This window comes from Mauremys mutica, chromosome 3 (genome assembly GCF_020497125.1).
Source record: "Mauremys mutica isolate MM-2020 ecotype Southern chromosome 3, ASM2049712v1, whole genome shotgun sequence".
NCBI lineage: Eukaryota > Metazoa > Chordata > Testudines > Geoemydidae > Mauremys > Mauremys mutica.
In genome coordinates this window covers 17235490-17258450 of record NC_059074.1, presented here as the reverse complement: position 1 = coordinate 17258450, position 22961 = coordinate 17235490, and the positions used below count along the sequence as shown (strand labels likewise).

Below are 22961 nucleotides of genomic sequence, written 5' to 3'. Positions count from 1 at the left end.
AAATCAGAATGACTTAGGTAATGAATCCAGCTGCCTGTAGATTTAAAGGCTGCTACACTTTTGCAGCTTGACTTTTATTATTACTTTGATAGGCTGAATACAAAAATAATGGCTTTAATCCACAGCCTCCTGATCTCAGGGAGACAGCATCTGCTGCACCACCTTTTGACAGGGTTGTAGTGTGTGCACCTCTTTGTTCTGTGCAGAGATGGGTGGGGTATTAGTTCTGCTCTCCCCCGAACCTCCCCTGTCCCTCTGGGGCATCCACCACTGGTTGTAGCAGTCAACTCAGAGAAGCACAAGGACTTCACTGTGCCAAGTCCTTGGCTGAGGGTGCAGGAGGAAAGGTCTCCTTGCATCTTCTCTCCTTCCTTACACACCCATGCAAGATTGAATGCAGTTGAGCGTTAAGAATAGAAAGATAGTCAAAGTGCAGAAGATGCATGAAAATGAGAGATGTCTTAATCCAATCACTAGATCTGTACCTCCCCAAACTTTGGAAAGTTCAGCTCCAGATCCAAGCTTTATGACTTGGGGCCTCTCTAAGAAAAACTGTCATATAAAGAACCTGGATGTAAATGGCAGATACATATAATACATTTTAAATGTAATATTATAACACTTAACACTTATAGTGCTTTATTTCTAGATTTCAAAGCAATTTACAAATATGGATAAATGTTATTGTCCCCACTTTACAAGTGGGCAAGTTGAGGCAGACAGAAGTGAAGTGACTTGCCAAAGATCAAATAGTGTGTCAGTGGCAGAGCCTGGAAGAGAATGCAAGTTTCAAGACAACCAGTCTGGTGCCTTATCCCTGTGCTACTTCTTGAATTTATTTTTCAGTAATTGATTCTTCACTGGCTCGTGATTAACCACTGAAGTGTTGTTTACATTGTTGGTGGCATTTTGTGATCAGAGGAATAGGTGCCCTTGCTTTTCACTGATGCTCAGAAAATCAGTTCAGTGAGATCTACCTCCTCCAGGCTTTAAGCAAAGTATCCCCAAGGTATATTAGACCTTCAGATAAGGACCACTGACTTTTATTGTTCTCTGGTAATTGTCTGAGTTGGATTCATTGTATATGTACTAATGTCTAAGATATATTGGGAAGAGCAAATGGTGATTAAATGTAGTTGCAAGTGCTCTGAGCCAGGAAGGGGTTAAAAGTGAGCTAGTCTTATCTTTGACTTTGGTGGAGTATAGTTTGTTGATTTAAAGCTCTCCGTAAATGATTGTTGGAAACCTGTCATGTGTACCAGTGCATTCAAAAAGCACACCACAAACACTGCTTCCTTTTAAACAGGGTTTATCTGTTGCCATCTCCTGCCCCTCAAGATACCAAAAGAGAGGCAAAATCCAACCAACCAACCAGCATGGAAAATGGGGGCTTTACCAACGTCTATGAAAATGTAGAGAACACTGGCCTCTATGAGATTCCTGATTCAGAGGAGGCAAAAGAGGAGAATCCTGATTCAGAGGAGGCAAAAGAGGAGATTCCTGATTCAGAGGAGGCAAAAGAGGATCATCTTTATGAGCAAGTCCATGAAGACCCAGCATCTCCTTCTTCCACAACCACTCCAGAAAGCATGGACATCAGCTGTCAGGAGAGCCCAGAACACAGCCGCAGTAATTCTGTGTCATCTCAGCAAGGAGCTGATGGGGAGGATGGTTCAGCTTCCTCTCAGCAAGGGGCTGAAGAGGACCAGCATCGCCAGGAAGAGATGGAGATGATGAGCCCAAGGTCCAGTGATGAACGTGTAGAGAGGATGGTGTTTGGAAATCAAATCCCATCTCCTACTGGATTCAATCTTCGTAAGAGCCCGGTTACTTCCCCCACCTTCCCAACTTCCACCAGATTTCCAGCTAACAACAACTTGGGAGAAACTGACAACTTTCAGAAGGAGTGTGAAATTTTCCTCTTTGTTAAGGTAAGGGCTTGTGCTCCTAGACATGTACAGTAGCATTAGAACCAGAATCAATCCAAGTATCCTCAGCCTCACTGAAGTGTGCACTAAGTTCTGCCCCCAGCTGTGCCACTGACATTCTGCGTGAAATTGGGCAAGTCACTTACCCTCTCTGTGACTCCCTTTTTCCATGTAAAATGGGGATAATACTGCTTAACCACCCATGTATACTGGTTTTGAGATCTTTGGATGAAAAGTGCTAGAGAGGCCTATTGAATCATTGAAAAGACTCCTATTCAGTGGGCTATGGATCAAGTGCTATACATATTAATATTATAAAGGAAAACAAATCTGCAAAATGAAGAGTGACAGGGAAAGTCTTTCCCATGTTCATCTTTGGAACAGATCCAGCTTATTTATTACAACAAATTGGATTGTTATTTCTGTGATGCAGATTTTAAGTGCCTATTAGTGAAATTCAAGTCAGGTCTGAATCACTAGGGAGTCAGTTTCACTCTTTCCCTTGTTGAGTTTCTAAATCACATTCACCTAAGCTCTTAAATAAATGTTGTATTTTCCTTCAGAAAACCTCTCTCTTTACACCTCCTTTCTCAATATTGATTAATCCCAGTGACTTGAATGGGACGACTTGGGGAGTTACCCTTATTCATGTTGAATAGCTCGTATCAGGATCTGGCCCTAAGTGACCTGAATATTTTGAAAGTTGAATATGAGTTTGTGTTACCACTAATGCTCTCAGCAATTTTAACATTTGATATTGAGCATATTAAGCAAGAACATATAATGACCTTTGCGTTGACGTGAGATAGTGAGAGAGGAAGGATTGTCTTTTACAAGCCCTCTCAGATAATATGATATTGTGGCCTCTCCTTAGCTAAGGTTGCAATCAGCTTCCATTACAAAGTCCCTACGCCTTTGGTTTGGAAAATTAGTTTCGCTGGGAAATTGCCATATTTTCTTAGAGGATAAAGGAGAACACTTCTGGACGATATAAATGGATTAATCAAACTATTTTCCAAATACAAGGCATTAAAATACTATGATTTGAATATTTTTTTTCTTTTGTTTAATGTTCCTGTCTCTCCCTTTAGGTAAAAAATGTCTTGTTACAGTCACTCCAGTTATCTTAGTTATACAGTTAAATCCCCTTGAAAATCCATGCACTGTTATTAATTATTTTTATTCATAGATTTTAAGACCAGAAGGGACCATTAGATTATCTGATCTGAAATCTCATATAACACAAGGTCACCGAATGTCACCCAGTTACCCCTGTATTGAGTCCAATAATTTGTGTTTGACTAAGGCACATCTTCTAGGAAGGCATCCAGTCTTCATTGGAAGAATCCAGCATTTTCCTTGTGGATAGCTTTGGGTCCACTTTTTGTTCCCATTGATGCAAGTGAGAGGCTTTTGCCACTGATAGCAATGGGAGCAGGTTAGGGCACGATGTGTGAGAGCAAGTTGCCTTCTGTTGTTTGGTTACTGTTTAGAAAGAACATAAGAATCCTGTCTATACTTGACAGCTAACAAATATCTTCCTTTACCTCAAGTGGCAACTGGCTCATGGTATTTGATAAGGAGGTGTTTATTATGTGGGTGCTGTAAGATTTATGATGCCCTTTCCCATTCATTTCCATGTTTATAAGTGCTTGGGTTTTGTAAACAATGTAATAGTTAAGTATATTTTGTTTCCTTAGGAACTTTAACAGGGTGTTTAAACATTTTTGGATTTTGGAATTACTACTATTTGTCCCTTAATTTATTCTTACCCCCATTGTTCCAACAGTCTTCTCCTCTGCAGCTTGTACCATCTGCAATAGCCCTTTTTTGCTCCACTTGTTCAACTCTCCATCTCATTTCAAATCTCAAGCTGAAAACAAATCTTTCCTTCCTTATCTATACTTTACTCACTTCCTTATATGAAACTTACAGGTACTCTGTAGAACATTTTGGTATACAAGTTGCATGGAAGATGCTAAAAAACCCTATTGTAATTCAGCTTTATACATGTGAAATTCAGCTAATGATTAGCAAGATTGATCAAGCCGATGCCAGGAGTGAGTGGGATTCATTCAGAAGAACAAAGGGGCTGATTCTCTTCTCACTTGTTTCTGTGTAAATCAGGAGTAACTTCATTGACGTCAATTAGTGTAAAACAGTTATAAGTGAGAAGAGAATCAGGACTAACGAACCTGAACTAAAAAAGTCAAAAAACCCCAGCCCCATGAACCAGATCATCTCTTATATGGAAATGATCTGCATCGGGGACTGGAAACTCTGACCCAGATCATTCCTTCCCGTGGTAAAACTTCTAGAAGAAGGCTTTAGGGGAGAAAATCTCTGCAAGGATCCCCTGCTGGAAATCCCTCCACACCATCTTGTGGGGTGGGCAGTTGTATTGGGAATCAGTGCAGGAATCAGGGGTATCTGCAGAGGACCAGGTCCATCCTCACAGTTGCCCTGTTCATGTGAACTGGCTTTGGCCCCTAGTGGCTCCTCAGCTCGCTGGCAATGTTGCTCCAATAGAGCTGTGCTAGCTGGCACTTCCTCCCCCTCCCGCCCCTCATCTGCAACCTCTCCTGTGAGAGGGGTCCCCAGTCTGTATTATCTTGTCTACCTAAGAAAGATGGAGCCAGAGAGGAGATAATGTGCATCGCCACCAGCTCTGGCCCCAGCCCTCCCACTCTAGCCTGCAACTGACTCAGGTTCCACCTCTATCCCCAAAGTGGAGCAGAGTCCCGCAGAGCACGTGCACAGGTTTCAGAGGTGGTTGTTGTTTCCTACCTTTCCATGCAGGAGAAAAGCGATCTGCACACAGAACCATCATGGGTGGTTGGGAGGGGAATGATTTGGATTTCTGTGTGATTCATTCAGGGAGCTTCCCTGGTGTTTTTCACTCCTCTGTGGGTGAGGAGAATGGCAGCTTAAAAGGGGTCTCCACCTAAAGATTGGGAACGCATCTTTCTCTCTTCTACCACCTGTGATTGTTGCTAATTTAGAACAAGGACTGCAAAATAGACTTCCCCTTCTATCATCTCCATTACATTTAGGAACTGAGCCCTTGGACAAACAACAACAGATAATTAATAATGGACCATGTGTTTCTAATACAGCCCACCAAATCCCAAGTTTTCTGTGCACCAGTTCTATATTTTAGAACAGATGAACTATTTAAGAAATGATAAAGCATGATAAAATCAAAATAGAAGTGGCCTATTTTATCTGTATTCTGTTCCCTCTGACTTGCCCTGATGTCCCATCTGGACTCTGCTATTCCTGTTTTTTCACCATCTGAGCTTTGCTCTCTATCTGGTTCACCCTCATTCCCTGCAGTTGGGCTCTGCTACCTCTCTGACTCCTCCCAAGGCTCGGCTCTTTTTCCTTTTGGTGCCCCTGAGACTATGCTCACCTCCTTTTCTAATTTCCCCCCAGTGGACTCTGCTCAGAACCCAGCTTCTCTCCTGATAGGGTCTGCGTCCCCTGGCTGTGCTTTGCTTCCTTTATGACTCCCCCAGTGGCTGAACTCTTCATCCTTTGGGTTTTCCCCACAGTTGGGCTCTGCTCAGCTGGCTCTTCAGCTTCCCGCTCTGGCTGTGGAGCCTGTGATTGCTCCTCTGGGCTGGATGGCGTGCTGTGTCTTACGCATCTTAATCAGGTTTGCTGGATGGTTGTTTTCAAACTGTTGTCATCCTCTTCTGGGTTTGCCTTCCCATACACTTGGTAGCAATCTGGAAGGATCCCTTCCCTTTGGCAGGAGTAGCGCACGTGCACACACACACACAGATCTCTCTCTCCGTCCCTCCCTCCTTCCAGGCAGCAGTAGACCTTTGGGACTGGTCAGAGATGTCAACCTCAGACAAAGATGGCTGCTGACAGAGCTGGGGAGAAGGAACCGGAAAACAAAATGGCAGCCAGCTCACTGTATAATCTGGAAGTAGCTCAGTCCAAACTCGTTTTAGATAGGAGAATAATTGCAGTATCTCAGATAGCTGTAAATGCTGGTGCATGCTGACCTTTACCGCAGTATCAAACAGTCTCAATCAAATTTCATGATATTTTATGGAATTAATTCTCACCCTTTTATTATTGAATGTATCCAGAAAATGTTAAAAAACATTAAGCCAGTCTTCCTCTTAATTCATCTTTCAAAGAGTCTTAATACTCAATGGATTGTTCTGGATTTACACTAGTTTAACTTGCAGCAGAATTCAGTATGTGATCTTTATCAAGAATCTCACTGTACTTCTAACAATAAAGAGTACAACAAGCATTAACCATGGAGACATTTGTGTCAGTCCAACACGTCTGGACTTGTCACATCCACTCAGCACCTATTTAATAAGCCTATGGTTTCTTCAAACAAAAGCCCTTGAAAACTCAGATATGATTGATATACAACTTGGGATACTAGTCACATGGGGCAGTTTGACTTAGATGCAATTTTATATAGAAATATAGCCTTTTCAAACCCACAATAAATGCAAATTCTGAGCATCTTTTACCCATAGTGTGGTTCCCTATTCAGCACTGCGCACTTGTGCTTGCTGAACTCACTTGCTGTTAATGCACAGGGCCCAGGCAACCTTAACTTTGTCTTTTCCTAAGGTCTGAGTGCTTTACTTTGCAGCCTTGATGTTATTTCAATCTACATTTTTGTATTAAATTTTGAATAATATTTTATCTGTTTTTAACAGTTCTTTGAGAAAGGAGCTAGGCTTCATATCCTCTCCACTCAGAAATATGTCCTTAAAAAGCACATTTTGCACACCAGAATCACAGTTCCCTATCATTTGAGTCAAAGGAGAAACTATTTTGCCTGTTACACACAGGTAAGCAGTATAGATTACATCCAGTAAAGGACAATGGTACATATGGACAGTTTTATATTATAAATTTAACAGCAGCCCATGCAATTGTTACACAAATGGGAAGAAAGAATAAAGAATTCATAGAAGAGGGGAAAGGCAGCCTCTGAAAAAGGATAAAGGGCGTGAATTTGGATGTACAGAAGACAGGAATTTCACAAGGACAAAGTCTTTTAAAATAAATTCTGGTCAAGAAAATGATGGAAACTGTTTAGAAGTTTTGAGACAAGGATGAATGCCGTGTTATAATCTGTGATCATTATTTTATGATGTGTAAAAGGAAAATACCCTGCAGAGTACAATACAATTTTCAATATATTACATCTTACTTTTTAAAAAAAATAAAACCATCAGAAGGAGAACTGAATAGCTGGAAGCATGAAACAGATTCAACACTCCATTAGTATGAGCATTACTGATCATTGTGGTGGTTAGCAGGGACATTCTGAGAACTAAATGCTTCCCTACGCAGGAATCCCCCAAACTTCACTAGGAATTGCATGTGTGAATTTGAGGGCAGAAATTGGCCCTAACTGCTTTGTAGATTAGCATTTAAATTCTTATCTTTTAATTCTTTCCAGTGTGATGATTAGATCTGTTCATTAATTTTCTCAGGAGTTTATCAGCCATGAAGGAAAGCACATTTACTGTCTGTAGGGACTGATCCTGCAGTGTGTTCCTGGAGGTGCTGAACTCCTTCAGCTCCCTTCAGAAGTCACTGGGAGTTGAGGGCACCCAGTACCTAACTCATTATTTCCAGGATTGGTCTGTTAGACATTAATGGAGCAATGGTCAGAGACTTTGTCTGTTCTCAGTAGATGATTATACGGACGGGCACTTTAATTGTTGCAAAGTGAAAGTTTATTTGTGAGATTACACTTATTGAAACCACATACCGTACTTTTCCATTTATTAGTTTCTCCATGGCCTATGAAACAAATGTAGATTGTACTGAGAAAGTTTCATTTTTAAATATTTATTGATGTTTTGAGTTAATAAATCACATGCTGTAAACCTTTAGTGCTAGAAAATTAGCTCAAGAACAATGATGCACTGAACTGGATGTCCTTAACTCATCTTAAACAGGTGGTAATTTTGGTGCCTATAGGAGCATGGCTAGTTGAGCACTCATAAAAATCATGTAGAGTTGTTGGACCACTGAATCAAGATGAACATTTGTAATTTTCATTGGGAATTTTTTGTGGGCAGCTTCTATTAAGACTAGGAAAATTTACACAAATGTGAGTATCTTTTTCAGGTTGGGACAGATTTTCAAATACTGGTTTGTTTCTGTGGCCATCGCGTGCAACCACAAATAACTGCAGGTGTAATTTTCAGTGCAAAGTAATGAATGCTGGTGCAAAACTGTATCTGCTGTTATTCCCTCCAGCAAATTTTGCACACACAAAAATCAAGGTCTGGTTAAAACCAGACTGAAAATGTGTCCTTATATATGAGGATGAAATAATTTGGATTTATATGACATTTTAATTTAAGAAAAATGCTTTATAAATATTCTCTGTAACACCTCTTTGAAGTAAATAAACAAATGTTGTTTTCCTTTCACATATGAGCCAACTGAGAAACAGAGAGGTTGAATGATGCGTAACCAGCTCCTTGGGGTCTTTTAAGTTAATTGAACAGCTTGAGCAAGGGAATAATTGAAAAGCTTTTTTTCAGAGTGCTCCAATTATGGTTATTCTAAGACCAAGTTGTGATAGAAACTCAAGTTAACTAAAACAATGAAGGTGGTGGAAATGACTGATGGAAAAGTCAATGTCCTAACATTGTAACAGATTTGTATAAACTTACTCATGTTGGCCCAGATTTTTAAAAACATTTTGGCATTGCTGTGCTCAGTGGTGCAACACCTAACTGATTTAGGAGCCTAAATCTCATGTTCAACAGGGATTTAGGAGTCTAGGCTCCTAAATCAGTGCGGCATTGTGTTGCTGAGCACAGCAATGCCTAAATATCTTTTAAAATCTGGGCTGTTGACTACTGCCTTACCCCACCAGTAGTCTGGTTGATTTCAGTGGGTCTACTGGTGCAGTAAAGCACTATGTGGCATGAGTAAGGGCATCAGAACTTTCCCTTTGTTTGGTAGACTTTATCCAGTATATCTTTGTCTTTCATGTTTTGTCCCTTTAAAATCTTCTTTTGCTCGGATTACAGAACCTAGACAAAGCTCACCTTCCCAGTCCAGTGTCTTCTTAAAAACATTTCTAACTGTAGCTGAATGACCAAGACCATCCTCTGAGACTCCACCATTACCTCTCCATTAACAACAGCCATAATGCAATATTATAGCTGCAGAGTTAGCATCTGCCTTCAGGCTTCAGGAGCATTGTGTCACTCATAGTCTTGGGGCCTGATTCTGATTTCACACTGCTGAAAGTAGGAGTAACTTTTTTGAAGTCAGAGTATTGTACTGTAAATCCAGTGTAAGGATTATCACTATCCGCCCCCAGTCTCTAGTAGCCTTGAGAGCAAGAGGATTTGGGTTTGTCCACAGCATGGCTACTTTATCAGACAGTAGGATGGTTACCTTTTAAGTCTTAATGCCTCACCCAAGAGAAAAACTGACTTTCTCATCCATGTTTCTCATCTGCGACAGTAACCCTCTGAGAAGAGAATTGTGCTGTGGTTCTCTTTTGCAGCTTGATTTATGTTTATGTAAATTGTTTTCTGTGCATGAGAAGATTAGCAAGCTGCTGATTCTGTCCCAGATAGTCTGGTAATTATGAATGGGACGTTATCTGTTATGAACAGAATGTGTGCTTTAGTACCAAGGCGCAGCACCTTGCTTAATCTTTCGGGTACAAAGGGTAAAAAGCTTTACTCCTCACCTCCGCTGAATGCATGCCCTGTTCATGGACTGTGCAGATGGGCCATTTCTCCCTCTGGAAAGGTCCATGAATCAATGTGAAGCCGACATCACTGTGCCACTTCAGCTGTTGGTTCCACAGCGGCTTGGCATAGTGCAGTAGCATAGCAACAGCTTAAAATATGGAGCCGTATTGTTTAGGAAGCTATTACTGCACTGAGATTTCAGTGACGACAAATGAAGTGCAAGTATGTGGGTCACAGTCAAGGGAAACTGAAATGAGAGTCGCTTGGTTGAAGGAACTCAGCATTTCCCTTCCCTTATTTTTACTTTTATTTTTTTAATTCTCTCCTTGACATTTAAAAATACCATTTCCCTCCCAACCAATTGTGTTCTTTTCCATGTAAACACCTTGGTTGTTTCCATGAAGATTTAATGGAGCTTTTATTTGTGTTTTGGTTACTTTCTTATTGACAATATCGCTGAGGATGACATCTGTGTAGTAATACTGTGCACTGCTAAACAGTTACTGTGTCCCTCCTCCCAGAGGTGGTTGCATTTCAGTGGCAGGTGAATTAATTGCTAAGCATAGTTTGTATGTTGAGCACCATTATAACCTTAACATTTGCCACCCCAGCTGCATTAATCATGGTATCATCCTCCATTTAGAATAGGTGACATACAACAATCACTGTGGTTGAGGCAAATGTTTATTTTCTAATGGTGCCCACTGTATATGGGTTATTTATGTGTATAGTACCGGGGATCCTGCAGTATGAAACGTGTCAGAAAAAGAATATTTTTAAAATAGCCATTTAAAATCTAGACTACATTCCCCATGAGATCCTCTTCTTCTGTGCTTTCAGTGGGCTGTGATGATTGGGCCATGATGGCCCAACATCCCAATGCTGATTTGATGTGCCACTAGTTGGGCAACCTGTTTAGTTCAAATAAGAATCAACTCCCACCTTAACCCCTTTTTCCTGAGTGGAATCCATGAACATTTTTTGTTTGATTTTGAAGACTGGATAAAGCTTGACCAAAGGCTCGACGTCACTGGAATTATTCTTACTGACACCAGTTCTAGACCTGGTTTGTGAAGGATTTTAACATGAACACCATGTTGGTATTTTAGGCCTTGCCCCTCATTGAGGGACCCTTTTCACCATTCTATAACGTATTTGTTGATCGGTTTAAAAATATCTCATTACCCACATTTTTGTCCCTCATTAACAGCATGCCTGAGTGGTTTAGGAAGGGCATATGATATGATAGCTGTTCAGCACCTTTGTTTATTAGCTTTTCTATCAGGATGTAAACAACTACCATCAAGAGTACTTAATAACCGTGCTTATATGCACCTATTTAATTACATAGATTATGACTCCTCATGCAGCTGCTCCTGCTTTAAAGAACACAGCAGGAGATGCTTGGATCCTGAATGAACCTTTGGTTTGTATCTGAAAGCAGGATATTTATGTTTAGACTGCAGCGACTGTTTCTTTTTATACCACCTTGGATATATTTGTGAGTGACCTTATTAAATGTTGCTGCATCACTCGCAATGTTGACATACCTTTGTGACCTTAGTGAAGATGTAATAACACAATAGAGATGGGCCAGAAATGTAAATTGGATTGGGCATCGATCCAGTTCCCCAGAGTTCAGGGGTCTTTGAGCCCAGTGTTTTGTGTCCAGCCCAATTCTAAATATAATAGGATACTTTGCATTTCTATAGCAACCTTCATCCAAGCATCTCCAAGCACTTCACAAACCTTAATGAAGTAAGGTTCACAACACATCTAGTGAGGTTGGGATATGTTGTCATCCCTACTTTAAAGATGTAAAAACGGAGGCACAGAGAGGTTAAATTTCTTTCCCAGGGTCACACAGAAAAACTATAGCAAAGTCAGGAACAAAACAGTAATCTTCTGGCCCACAGTTATTTGGATAACATAGAATCTGGGAGAAGTGGAGAAGTTCAGATGACCTCTACTTTCAAAATATGACTAACTGATACTGTAATAAGTGTTTGACAATCCACACTCTCTTTATTTACCTAAATTACTAATAAACACATCATTGCAAGTGGGATAGAATGTGATGAGCAAATCACACATTAATAACATCCAGAAGGCTTTATTTAATCTTGCATGCATTTAACAGTTTATTTCTAAATTTGAAATTTGATTTACTCTGGGACGTTTTCTTGTCAACAGTAATTGCTTTTCCTAATGCTCCACACCTTCTGCAAAGTGCCAAAGGCCCACAACTCCCCTTAACATCCCTGAGGGTTGACAATGCTCAGTGTCTCGCAGTTCAGTCCTGAATGTGAAGTTCACTAACTCCATGTTTCAAAGACTTCTCTCCAGGTTCTTAGGTGAGTTTTGGAGAGAGGTTGCTCTCCAGTGTACACTATCACTATGTGTTTGTATACTCTTAGCATCTGTAAATAGAAGTTTAGTACTATATCAACACAGATTATTTGAGATGTGAGAGGCAAAGATAAGCTGCAGGAGCTTTGTGTTTAAACATAAATTAATTTGGTCTTTGTTCTGACCTCCAGCCAAATGCACTTGCATCTTGTTGAACCTTTCCTTAAGGTACATTCAGTTCAAACAGTGACATGCAATAGTACTTCTATACCTAACTGCGCAAACTAGTTTTGCATATACTCTTGTGTTACAACTTAATGTCTACTTGATATAATTTTGATATTTGCATCTTTTAATTGTAATGCTGACACCTTGTTGGCCTGGCATTACGGTGATCCTGCACTATTCAGAGGCAGCATATCATGGGCCAGAGTGGTCTCTAGACATCATTGATGATTCTTCATTAACTAGGAGTAATGGGATAAAATTAAGTCAACTTGGAACAAAAAGAAAATGTAGCCTGAATTTGAGGAGATTGTTCCTAATTTTTACATCTATTAGGTTTTCCCAAGGGAAATAATGATCTTGGAGTCATTGTGGATAGTTCTCTGAAATCATCCACTCAATGTGCAGCGGCAGTCAAAAAAGCAAACAGAATGTTGGGAATCATCAAGAAAGGGATAGATAGAAAATTTCATATTGCCTCTATATAAATCCATGGAACGCCTGCACCTTGAATACTGTGTGCAGATGTGGTTGCCCCATCTCAAAAGAGATATATTGGAATTGGAAAAGGTTCAGAAAAGGGTAACAAAAATGATTAGGGGTATAGAACGGCTTCCGTATGAGCAGAGATGAATAAGACTGGGACTTTTCAGCTTGGAAAAGAGGTGACTAAGGGGGGATATGATAGAGGTCTATAAAATCATGGGAGGTATAAAGTAAATAAGGAAGTGTTTATTTATTCCTTCTCATAATACAAGAACAAGGGACCCCCAAATGGAATTAATAGGTAGCAGGTTTAAAACAAACACAAGAAAGTATTTTTTCATGCAACACACTGTCAACCTCTGGAACTCCTTGCCAGAGGGTGTTGTGAAGGCCAATACTATAATGGGGTTCAAAAGGGAGCTAGATAGATTCTTGGAAGATAGGTCCATCAATGACTATTAGCCAGGATGGGCAGGAATGGTGTCCCTAGTCTCTGTTTGCCAGAAGCTGGGATTGGGTGACAGGGCATGGATCACTTGATCATAACGTGTCTATTCATTCCCTTTGGGGCACCTGCCATTGGCCACTGTCAGAGGACAGGATAGTGAGCTAGATGGACCTTTGGTCTGACCCAGTATGGCCGTTCTTCTGTTATGAAATCCTCATCATTTGAAACTGCACTAGACAAAGTACTGGAGCATATACTTCATGGCACGTTGGCATGGTGTGGCCTAGATGACGTAAGAGGGCTTTTCACATTCCCTATATTGTGATTGAAGCAGGAAGGCCAGGTTAATTTCAAATACCATTAGAAACAGGGCCCCTCAGCATACCCTTTCTTATATGCATCATGATAGAAGTAATCCTTGAAGAAAGATCCAGAGAATATTTTTATGTATGAAGATTACACGCTTCCAATATTTTTCAAAAATGTTCTCTAATGGCTCCATTCTGTAAGGTGTTTAGAACTCTGGCCTGAACCAGCAAAGCTTTTGAGTATATGCTTAATTTTAAGCGCATGAATAGTCTCATTCATACTCTTGAGAGTGACTTCACATTCTTAAATTTAGGTGTGTGCTGAAGTGCTCTACTGAATCAGGCCAGAATTTTCAGCACCTTGCAAGATCGAGCCCTAAGGATCCTATAAGTATGTTTGAAACGGACCACAATGTTCGTGTAGGGAGATGCTCAATGAGAGAATTGTGCAGTGTCACCTCTCACTTTACAAAGTGGTATAGTTGCATCAGAATATTATCATAGGGAGAGGATCATGGAAGAATTTTGATGTCATAAAATGGGAAACTAGATTGAGCTAATTATTGCATTACGATTTCATTAGCTATTGTTCAAATACTTCTACATTTATGATCTCTGAGATTAAAGCAAATGAAACTTGCCAGAGCAATTGTGTAAAGAGCTTTTTGTCTAGCATTATTATTTAAGTGATGAAACTTGTGTCAATAACAATATATTGGCTGCTCTGTGGGTCTCACTGAAATTGAAGGGATTGCCTTTCTGAACAAATTCTATGTACAGGGGTGAAATTCCTACCCCATTCAAGTCAATGCACATTTTGCCATTAACTTCAGTAGGGGTACTGCTCAGTGGTTTGAGCATTGGCCTGCTAAACCCAGGGTTGTGAGTTCAATCCTTGAGAGGGCCACTTAGGGATCTGGGGCGAAAATTGGTCCTGCTAGTGAAGGCAGGGGGCTGGACTCCATGACCTTTCAAGGTCCCTTCCAGTTCTAGGAGATTGGTATATCTCCAGTTATTACCTTTATTACCATTACCTAGGGGTAAGATTTCACACCAGATACCTTAATGCATAGGTTTTATTCTCACCGATGTACAGTACATTATGTGGCCAGTGGTTAAGAGGCTGCCTTTCTTCTGTGAATGGAGTCAGGTGCATGGAGTACAACAAATAATCCAAAATAAATATTGTCTCAGCTCCACACAACTAAGAGCTCCTTTATGAAAATCATACAGATTGGTTTTTCTCCCCCATACTGCTGTAGTCTAGCAGAGTGTATTTAACTTCATCAGACATGTAATTTTTTTTCTAAGTTGAATAAATGTAATTTTATCAAGAGTGCTGATCCATTGACTCAGATTAACTTTGGTCCAGTCCTGACTGACCCCTTTACTATGCTGGGTGGTTGTCTCATCTTGCATTAATGAAATCTGTCACTAATTACCAAAGGTTGAAGCAGTAAACACTTGATCATTTGGCTCCTCTCTATAAAATTACAGAGAATGAAGTTTGGACCAGAGCAAAATTCCTTTCAAGCTTTGAGAGCTGATTGGTCCTGGGTACCGCAGCTGGTAACAACTAAAAATAGTCAGAGTATAAAACCTCAGAGAACAGCAGAACTGAGAAAGCATTCCTTTCTGGGATGCCAACAAGGAAGGATATGAAGAGTTTAACACGTTTCACACGCATGACTGAACACATTATGCTGGTTAATTTCAATTAATATTTACTCTTTAGATAAATGTATGTATTCACTGGACTGGCTGACTCATGAGAGGAATGACCCTATTATATATTTTTCAAAATAAGTTTAGGGAAACATGACCAGATTTTCAAAGCAGTTGATGACAAGTTGACTTGTGAGCATTTCTGTGAAACTGCCTGCAAAATGTCTGCATTTTCATTTGCAAGGTGGTGTTTGCATGAACCAGTCATGTGCAAACTGAGAGCCTGTCTTGCAACTCAGTTCTACAACTGTGCAGCCACAAAACCTTCACAGAAGGTGCATGAGTGTACCTCAGGGTGTCTCTACGCTGCAGCTTCCCAGCGTAGATAGACAAACGCATCCTAGCTCTTGGTGAGCTAGCGTGCTAAAAATAGCAGTGTAGCTGGGGGTAACACAGGTGACGGTTTAGACTAGCCACCTGAATATGTACTCATTGGGCGTAGGTGGGTTTATCTTCAGGCAGCTAGCCTGAGCTGTTGCCCATGCTATCCCTGATTACATGGCTATTTTTAGCCTGCTAGTTCAAGCAGAGTTAGTGTGTGTCTGTCTCCTCAAGCTGGAAAGCACACTCCCAGTCCCAGTTGCAATGTAGACAAACCCTAAGTGCTTTCTCTATTTACAGAACAGGGAGTATGGTCTTTTGGATCAGGCATTGGACTGGGATTCAGGAGACTTGGTTTCTATTCTTGGCTGTGCCACTGACCCTGGGCTGAGTTACTTCTCTATATGTTTCTCTGTCTCCTTCCAGCCTTTCTCTGTCTCTTTAGACTATAAACTCTTTGAGGGCAGAAAGTGTATCTGTGTGCTTTGTATAGTACCTAGCACAACAAGGCTAGATATTGGGCCTGTAGGCACTACCACAATATACATAATAATCACACATAAAAAACTACATTGAAAGAACACTATTGAGGTTGCAAAGTCAAGCACTCAAATGTTAAGACATGCAAGAATTAAGGTTGCCTGGAAGAATAAACATCTGATTAGAAGAGACATAAATCTGAGGACTAAATACCGACTTAAAAACTATTAAATTACAACTGTGAAACATGGACATTCAAACAATAGATAAAGAAAGCACAATCATTCAAATTTTTATAGAAGAATTCTGAAAATATCGTGGCTAGGCTGCATAATCAATGATAAATTATTGGAGATGAGTGGAACTCAGCAGCTACTACTCAGAGATCTTATGAAAAGAAAGATTTGATTTTCAGGGTGCATTTTTAAGAGGTTCAGTGTGTGATGCATGTTTACGGGCACTAGAAGGGAAAGTTGATAGCATAAGTACATGAGACAGAAAAAGATGGACGATGTGGTGTCCTGGGTAGATCAAAAGGATTATTCATCCAAAAAGAGATTAGCAGAGGATCATATGGAACAGGACACCATTGTTGCACACCTCCATCAAAGGAGATGCCAAATAAGAAGTATAAGCTTATTTCATCCCCCTTGTGCATATTCATTATGATAGTCTTCAATTACATCATCACTTACTATTTTTTTCCACAGGACCCCTGTCTCATTTAATGCACAGGGTGGACCTGCTTTGGGTATAAACCAGGGTTGTGTAGTGAAGTGAGGTTCTGGCTGTAGGACCCCCTTTCTCATTTGTTACTGAAGTTGGGGAAAGTGTGTAGTGAATTAGGCAGTTGATTGCAGAAACAGAAAGAATGGTCTCATTGTTAAAGCAACTGAATCCTTCTCATCCCAGTCTTAGTCTCCCTCTCTGGGTTTGCTGTCTGAGTCTCAATCTCTCCCTGCCCTCCCAATCTCTCTTTCTCCCCCACCGTACCTGGTCCCAGTCTCCTTGCTCAGCCAGTCCCACTTCCCCCCCGCCATCTCAGATCCTCATCTAAGTTGTCCTCCTCTCCCCCTGCCACTGGCTCAGAGTCCTTGTCTTCCTCCTTGGGCTCCTCTTCCAACCTCATTCTTCCCCCTACCCCTTCATCAGCTTCTTGTTCTAGTTTCCTCCCTCCTTGGCTCCTAGTCCCAGTCTCTGTTCCCGGCCAATCCCAGATCTCCCCCCACACCCAAGCTCTTTATCAGATTTATCTTCTCTTCCTCTACCCCGTTTCCCCCACATTGGTTCCTAGACCCAGGCTCTTTGTCCAGCCAGTCCCAGTCTTCTCCCCTCTCAGCTCCTCATCCAATCTCAGTGTTCTTCATCCAGCCAGCAGGCTCTCAGTCCATCCCCTCTTCCTTCAGTGGCTTCCAGTCTCTTGCCCAACCACTCTCTGCTTCCCAGTCCCAGCCTCAGCTCACCCTCTCTGGCTCCTCGGCCTTTGAATCAGACTGCTTCCTCCTCCACATGGCCTGAGTGCTAGCAGGAAAGACAGGCTGCCTGCTCTCAGCTCCAGTGCCCAGCCCCACCCTGGCCCAGGCAGCTGAGAGCAGCAATTACAGTGAAAGTCCAGCTTCGTCCCTGTAGCCACGGGTTGGACCATATGCAGTCACTCTGTGGGGATAGTGCATGCACAGGCTGGTCACTGTGGAGGAACTGTGAGGGGATGGAGCATGCTCAGTGAAGAAAGAATCTTTGGAGATTTTAGCTGCTAAAATCAAAGATGCAGCAAAGAGTCTTGTGGCACCTTATAGACTAACAGACATTTGGGAGCATGAGGTTTCGTGGACGTGCATCCGACTAAGTGGGTATTCACCCACGAAAGCTCATGCTCCCAAACATCTCTTAGTCTATAAGGTGCCACAAGACTCTTTGCTGCTTTTACAGATCCAGACTAACACGGCTACCCCTCTGATACTTAAAATCAAAGATGTCTCTATTGAACAATTGCAAACTGTGATTTTTTTGTTTTTGAAAGGCTCAGAACTTGGCCAAATTTGGGCAGATTTTCACAGGGACAGCAAAAGGCACATCCCTGACACAAAGGCCTCAACTCTGCCAAATCTTAAGTCCCTGCTCCAAATCATAGGGGCACTAGAGTTTTTCAAAGAAAAGATCACTATATTTTTTCAACTTGGGCAAAACAACTTATTTTCCCCCCAGCCTCATTCTTGGAAACAGCTGAACCATTCTGGCTGAAATTTTCCCCAAAAATTCAGCCTAAGGCACATGCCCAGCATAGAAAATTTCAGCCTAAGCAGTTAATGTTTCACTAAGGTTTAAGCAACTGAAAACAGATTCTGATAGGGAGTGTCAGCAACCTTAATAGTAAGTGTTGCTACCAGTGCCACCTATCATAAATTATTATCTTACAAACTGATACTAGGCATTCTTAATCTTCCTCCTGTGTCAGTGATTTTTAGAGCACTCAGAAAGGTATTTGCATGGACAGAATGCCTTTCAATAAAGCTATTACATTGTAATTGCATTTTATTGTTTATAATAGCAGTAAAATCCTGCATGGCTGACAACTGACCTTGTTGTTGTTAAGTCATCTTCTGTTCTTCTTCGAGTGCTCATTCATGTTGATTCCAAGTAGATGTGTGCACACTGCGGGCACAGATGTCAGAAAGTTTTTCCTCTAGTGGTACCAGTCAGGTCGGCTGTGGAGCCCCTTGGAGTTGCACCTTCATGTCCGTGTATATAGTTCTCTGCTGACCTGCCACCTCTTCAGTTCCTTCTTACTACCAGTGATAGTCATTGGAGCTGTGTGTGTCTCTTGCCTCGGCAAGTGTTTCTCCCAGTGATCTGACTTTTCTGATAACCTGTAAATAGTTAAATAGTGTTAGTTTTTAGTAGTGAGTAGTTAGAAGTTGGGGGTTTTCTCCCCACCCCAATTCCTTCCCTTCTTGGGGTTCGGGGCATGCCTCGATCCCAAGGTTTTAAGCCGTGTGGGAACTGCCACAAGCCCATGCCAACAGGTGACCCCCACAACTCCTGCCTAAAGTGCCTAGGGAGGCACATCAAACAGATCACTGCAAGATCTGCAAAGAGTTCTGCCTGAGAACAAAGAAAGAAAGGGACATCAGGCTCAAGCAACTCCTTATGGAGGCAACCCTCCGTCCTGAGCTGGCTCCAGGCCAGCAGGACTCAGCACCAAGCACCTCCGTGCGGAGCATTCCGCCCTCCGTTAGAGAAGCTACAGCATCAAGAAAGGACTCTATGTTTAGAGACCCTTGGCACCGTCACTTCCCGGCATCAAAGCCTGCAGTGGCAACATAGCACTGCTCAGACTCATTGGTGCCGCATAAGTGGCACAGGAAGATTGATAGAGGGCGCTCGCCCCCAGTGAGACCAGGTCTGACCGCTCCTGCGGTGTGCATCCTGCACAGGGGCACCCGGCGCCGTTCTTGCAGGAGTCAGCACTGTTGACTTTGGGCCCATAGAGAGGTCCGTCGAGTCCGATGCTGTTGGACTTTCCTGCTAGAGGAGGATTTGGAGCTCCCTTCCACCCTGGACACATTCGAGGTGGCCAGGGACTTGATTGCACTGCAGTCCCCCGCCAGGCAGGATAGACCTCCAGCACCGCAAGGTGCAGTGCCATCCAGAAGAAAGCCCGCAATTATGAGGCACCACTCGCCTTCCCCATGGCACCACTCTCCAGCACTGTCCCACTCAGCACCACCATGGGCTCCACACTCGGAGTCCTGGTCATCAGACTTGGAGGCAGAGTCCTATTACTCCAGGCTCAATCGGCACTGTTTGGAGTGGTGCCGCTATAGACAAGAGGCAGGGATGGTGCTGTGGCTGGTGCAGTGGCAAGGACCCGCACAATGGCCTTTTTGGACCCCATGGGAATACCACCAGGCCCAGGGCACTTACTCCAGGGGCTCCCAGTTCATAATCTCAAAAGGGCATGTCCCTTTACCACCCTGGGACCGTCCCCCGCTATGAGGCACTGAAACGACTTCAGACCCTGGTGCAGAGCCCCGTCCGGGTCCCAGCTCCACCATTGGTGTTGAGGCCGCTACTGGCGCTGAGCAGCACGGCACCAAACAGGATGCTTCCAGGGAGCCGGAGGGACAGGGGGGCCCGGTACCACTTAAGGCGTTGGCATCATCCTCACCTGATGAGACAATGGTGGGGTCTTCGTCTTCTGGGCCGCCTCCCATTGATAATAGAGCGCACCAGGAGCTGTTGCGCAGGGTGTCTCATAACATGGTGCTACAGGCCAAGGAGGTGGTTGAATCTGTGGACCCCAGGTTGACATCTTAACCCCTGAGGGGCCCTCCAGGGTGGCATTACCACTCGTTAAAACTGTCCAAGCCACTACGAAGACCTTGTGGCAGACTCCTGCCTCCATTCCCCTACAGTTAAAGGGGTAGAGAGAAAGTATTTCGTCTCCTCTAAGGGGTACAAATACTTATTCAGTCTGGCTGGGAAGATTTAATTGGGGTTGGTCCTGCTTTGAGCAGGGGATTGGCTAGATGACCTCGTGAGGTCTCTTCCAACCCTAATATTCTGTGATTCTATCTGTAGCCTGGTTTGCTGGTCATAGTGATGGTGAATGAGGGAGAAAATAAGGGAAGCAGGCCCAACTCCAAAATCGAAAGACTCAAAGAAGATGGACCTCTTCGGTAGGAAGGTGTACTCCACTGGAGGGCTCCAGCTTCGGATTGCTAACCAGCAAGCAATTCTGAGTAGATACAATTTTAATTCATGGGAATTTTAAGGAGTTGATCCTGTCAGACTCTATAGTGGAGTTTGCAGCCATTGTGGAGGAGGGCAAGGCAGTGGCACAGACCACTTTACAGGCCTCACTGGACGTGACAGACTCAGCCACGCGAACCATGTCCTCTGCCATAGGCATGAGGAGGTTCTCATGGCTCCAGGTCAGGCCTTTCCCCAGAGGTCCAACAAACATTTCAGGACTTGCCCTTTGACAGCATGGGGTTGTTTTCAGAGCATACTGACTCCAAGCTCCATAGCCTAAAAAATTCATGGGCAACATTGAAGTCGGTGGGTCTACAAACCCCCACCAGTGAGAGGAAATATTTTAAGCCCCAACTCCCTCCGCGCTTCTACCCTCCCCAGCCTAGGCAGGACTTCTCCAGGGGGGCAAGAATGGTAGGCGTAAGCCTCCCCATGCACCACCCAATCAAGGCCAAGACTTGGAGAGGCAATCCTCAGGCTTTAAGCAAGCCATTTGAAGGTGCGCCCAGGGGTGATGCACCAGTCCAGTCATGGATCCTTCACCCTGTTTTCTGAACCATCTGTCCCACTTCTATTGTGCTTGGGCCCAGATAACCTCAGATCGCTGGGTTCTTCACACCGTAGAAGTGGGATATTCTCTCCAATTCTGCTTCTTCCCTCCCTCCCATTCCCCTTCCCCATCCCCCTTCAGGGATCCTTCTCACAAGCAAATCCTCACGCAGGAGGTTCAAATGCTCCTCGCCATGGGAGCAGTGGAGGAGGTTCCTCACGAGCTAAGGGGCAAGGGATTTTACTCCTGATATTTCCTAATCCCTAAAGCCAAAGGGGGTCTCAGACCCATCCTCGACCTGCGAGGACTCAACAGATTCATGGAGAAGCTGAGGTCCTGCATGGTCTCTTTGGCTGCCATCATCACATCCCTGGATCCGGGAGACCAGTACTCCGCCCTCAACCTAAAGGACGCGTACTTCCACATATCGATAGTCCCAGCCCATAGATGCTTTCTCAGGTTTGTAGTGAACCACAACCATTACCAGTTTACAGTCCTCCCCTTTGGCCTGTCAGCAGCCCCTCGAGTTTTTACCAAGTGCATGGCAGTCAGTCATAGCTGCCTTCCTGAGAAAAAGCCAGGTGCAGGTATTTCCGTACCTCAACGACTGGTTGGTCAAGAGCCGCTTCAAGGTGCAAGTGGAGCAATACATCACTATGATAAGATCTACCTTCGACAGGCTGGGTCTTCTCCTGAATGTACATAAATCAACTCTATCCCCTACTCAGAGAATAGAGTTCATTGGGGCGGTATTGGACTTGGGACAGGCCAGAGCTTTCCTGCCTGAGTCTCGTTTTCAGACAATGCATGACATCATAAACGGCTTCAAGCAATACCCTATCACCACAGCAAGGAATTGTTTGAAGCTCCTCAGACATATGACAGCTTGTACGTACATGGTACAGCATGCAACATCCTGGACAAGATGGTCACACACCTACTGCAAGTTCTCGTGTCTCTCTAATGGTGGCTCAACCCACAAGCAGTGTGCGTGGGGGTCCCCTTCGCCAAGCCGCATCCCTCGCTGTTCCTAGTTACAGATATGTCAGCGTTGGAGTGGGGAGCTCAACTGGGAGAATTCAGGACCCGGGGACTTTGGTCACAAGATGAGCTCTCGCTTCACATCAACATCAAGATGCTGAGAGCAGTCCGCCTGGCATACCAGACCTTCCAGGCCCACTTGCCAGGGAAATGTGTGTTGCTGATGACGGACAACATGACCGCAATGTTTTATATAAACAAATAGGGTGGAGCTCGCTCCTCTCCCCTATGTCAGGAAGTTCTTAAACTATGGGACTTCTGCACTCAATTCACTTGGAAGCATCCTACCTCCTGGATTCTCAGAACGAGTTGGCGAACTATCTCAGCAGATCCTTCCACAACCACAAGTGGTCCATTCACCTGGATATAGTGAACAGCATTTTCCAAAAGTGGGGAGTTCCCCAATTTGACCTCTTCACCACAAAAAGCAACAGGAAATGCCTGCAGTTCTGTTCCTTCCTGAATCACAGTCCGGGCTCGCTTGTGGACATGTTTCTCTTCCCTTGGATGGACCACCTGTTGTACACATTCCCACCTTTCCCGTTCGTCCATAAGGTTCTGCTCAAGATCCACAGGGAGAGGGCTGCAGTCATATTGATAGCTCTAGCCTGGCCTCGCCAGCAC

At 43.3% G+C, this 22961-nt stretch overlaps 1 protein-coding gene across 1 annotated transcript in view; it reads left to right on the top strand.

Annotated features, from left to right (window-relative positions):
• Nucleotides 1–1296: 1296 nt before the first annotated feature.
• CLIC5 (chloride intracellular channel 5) overlaps nucleotides 1297–22961 on the top strand; it is a 110939-nt gene continuing 89274 nt past the window's right edge. The window contains exon 1 of the mRNA XM_045011758.1: nucleotides 1297–1931. Coding sequence (XP_044867693.1) covers nucleotides 1377–1931 — 555 coding nt within the window. The 5' untranslated portion in view covers nucleotides 1297–1376. The remainder of the gene's footprint in view (nucleotides 1932–22961) is intronic.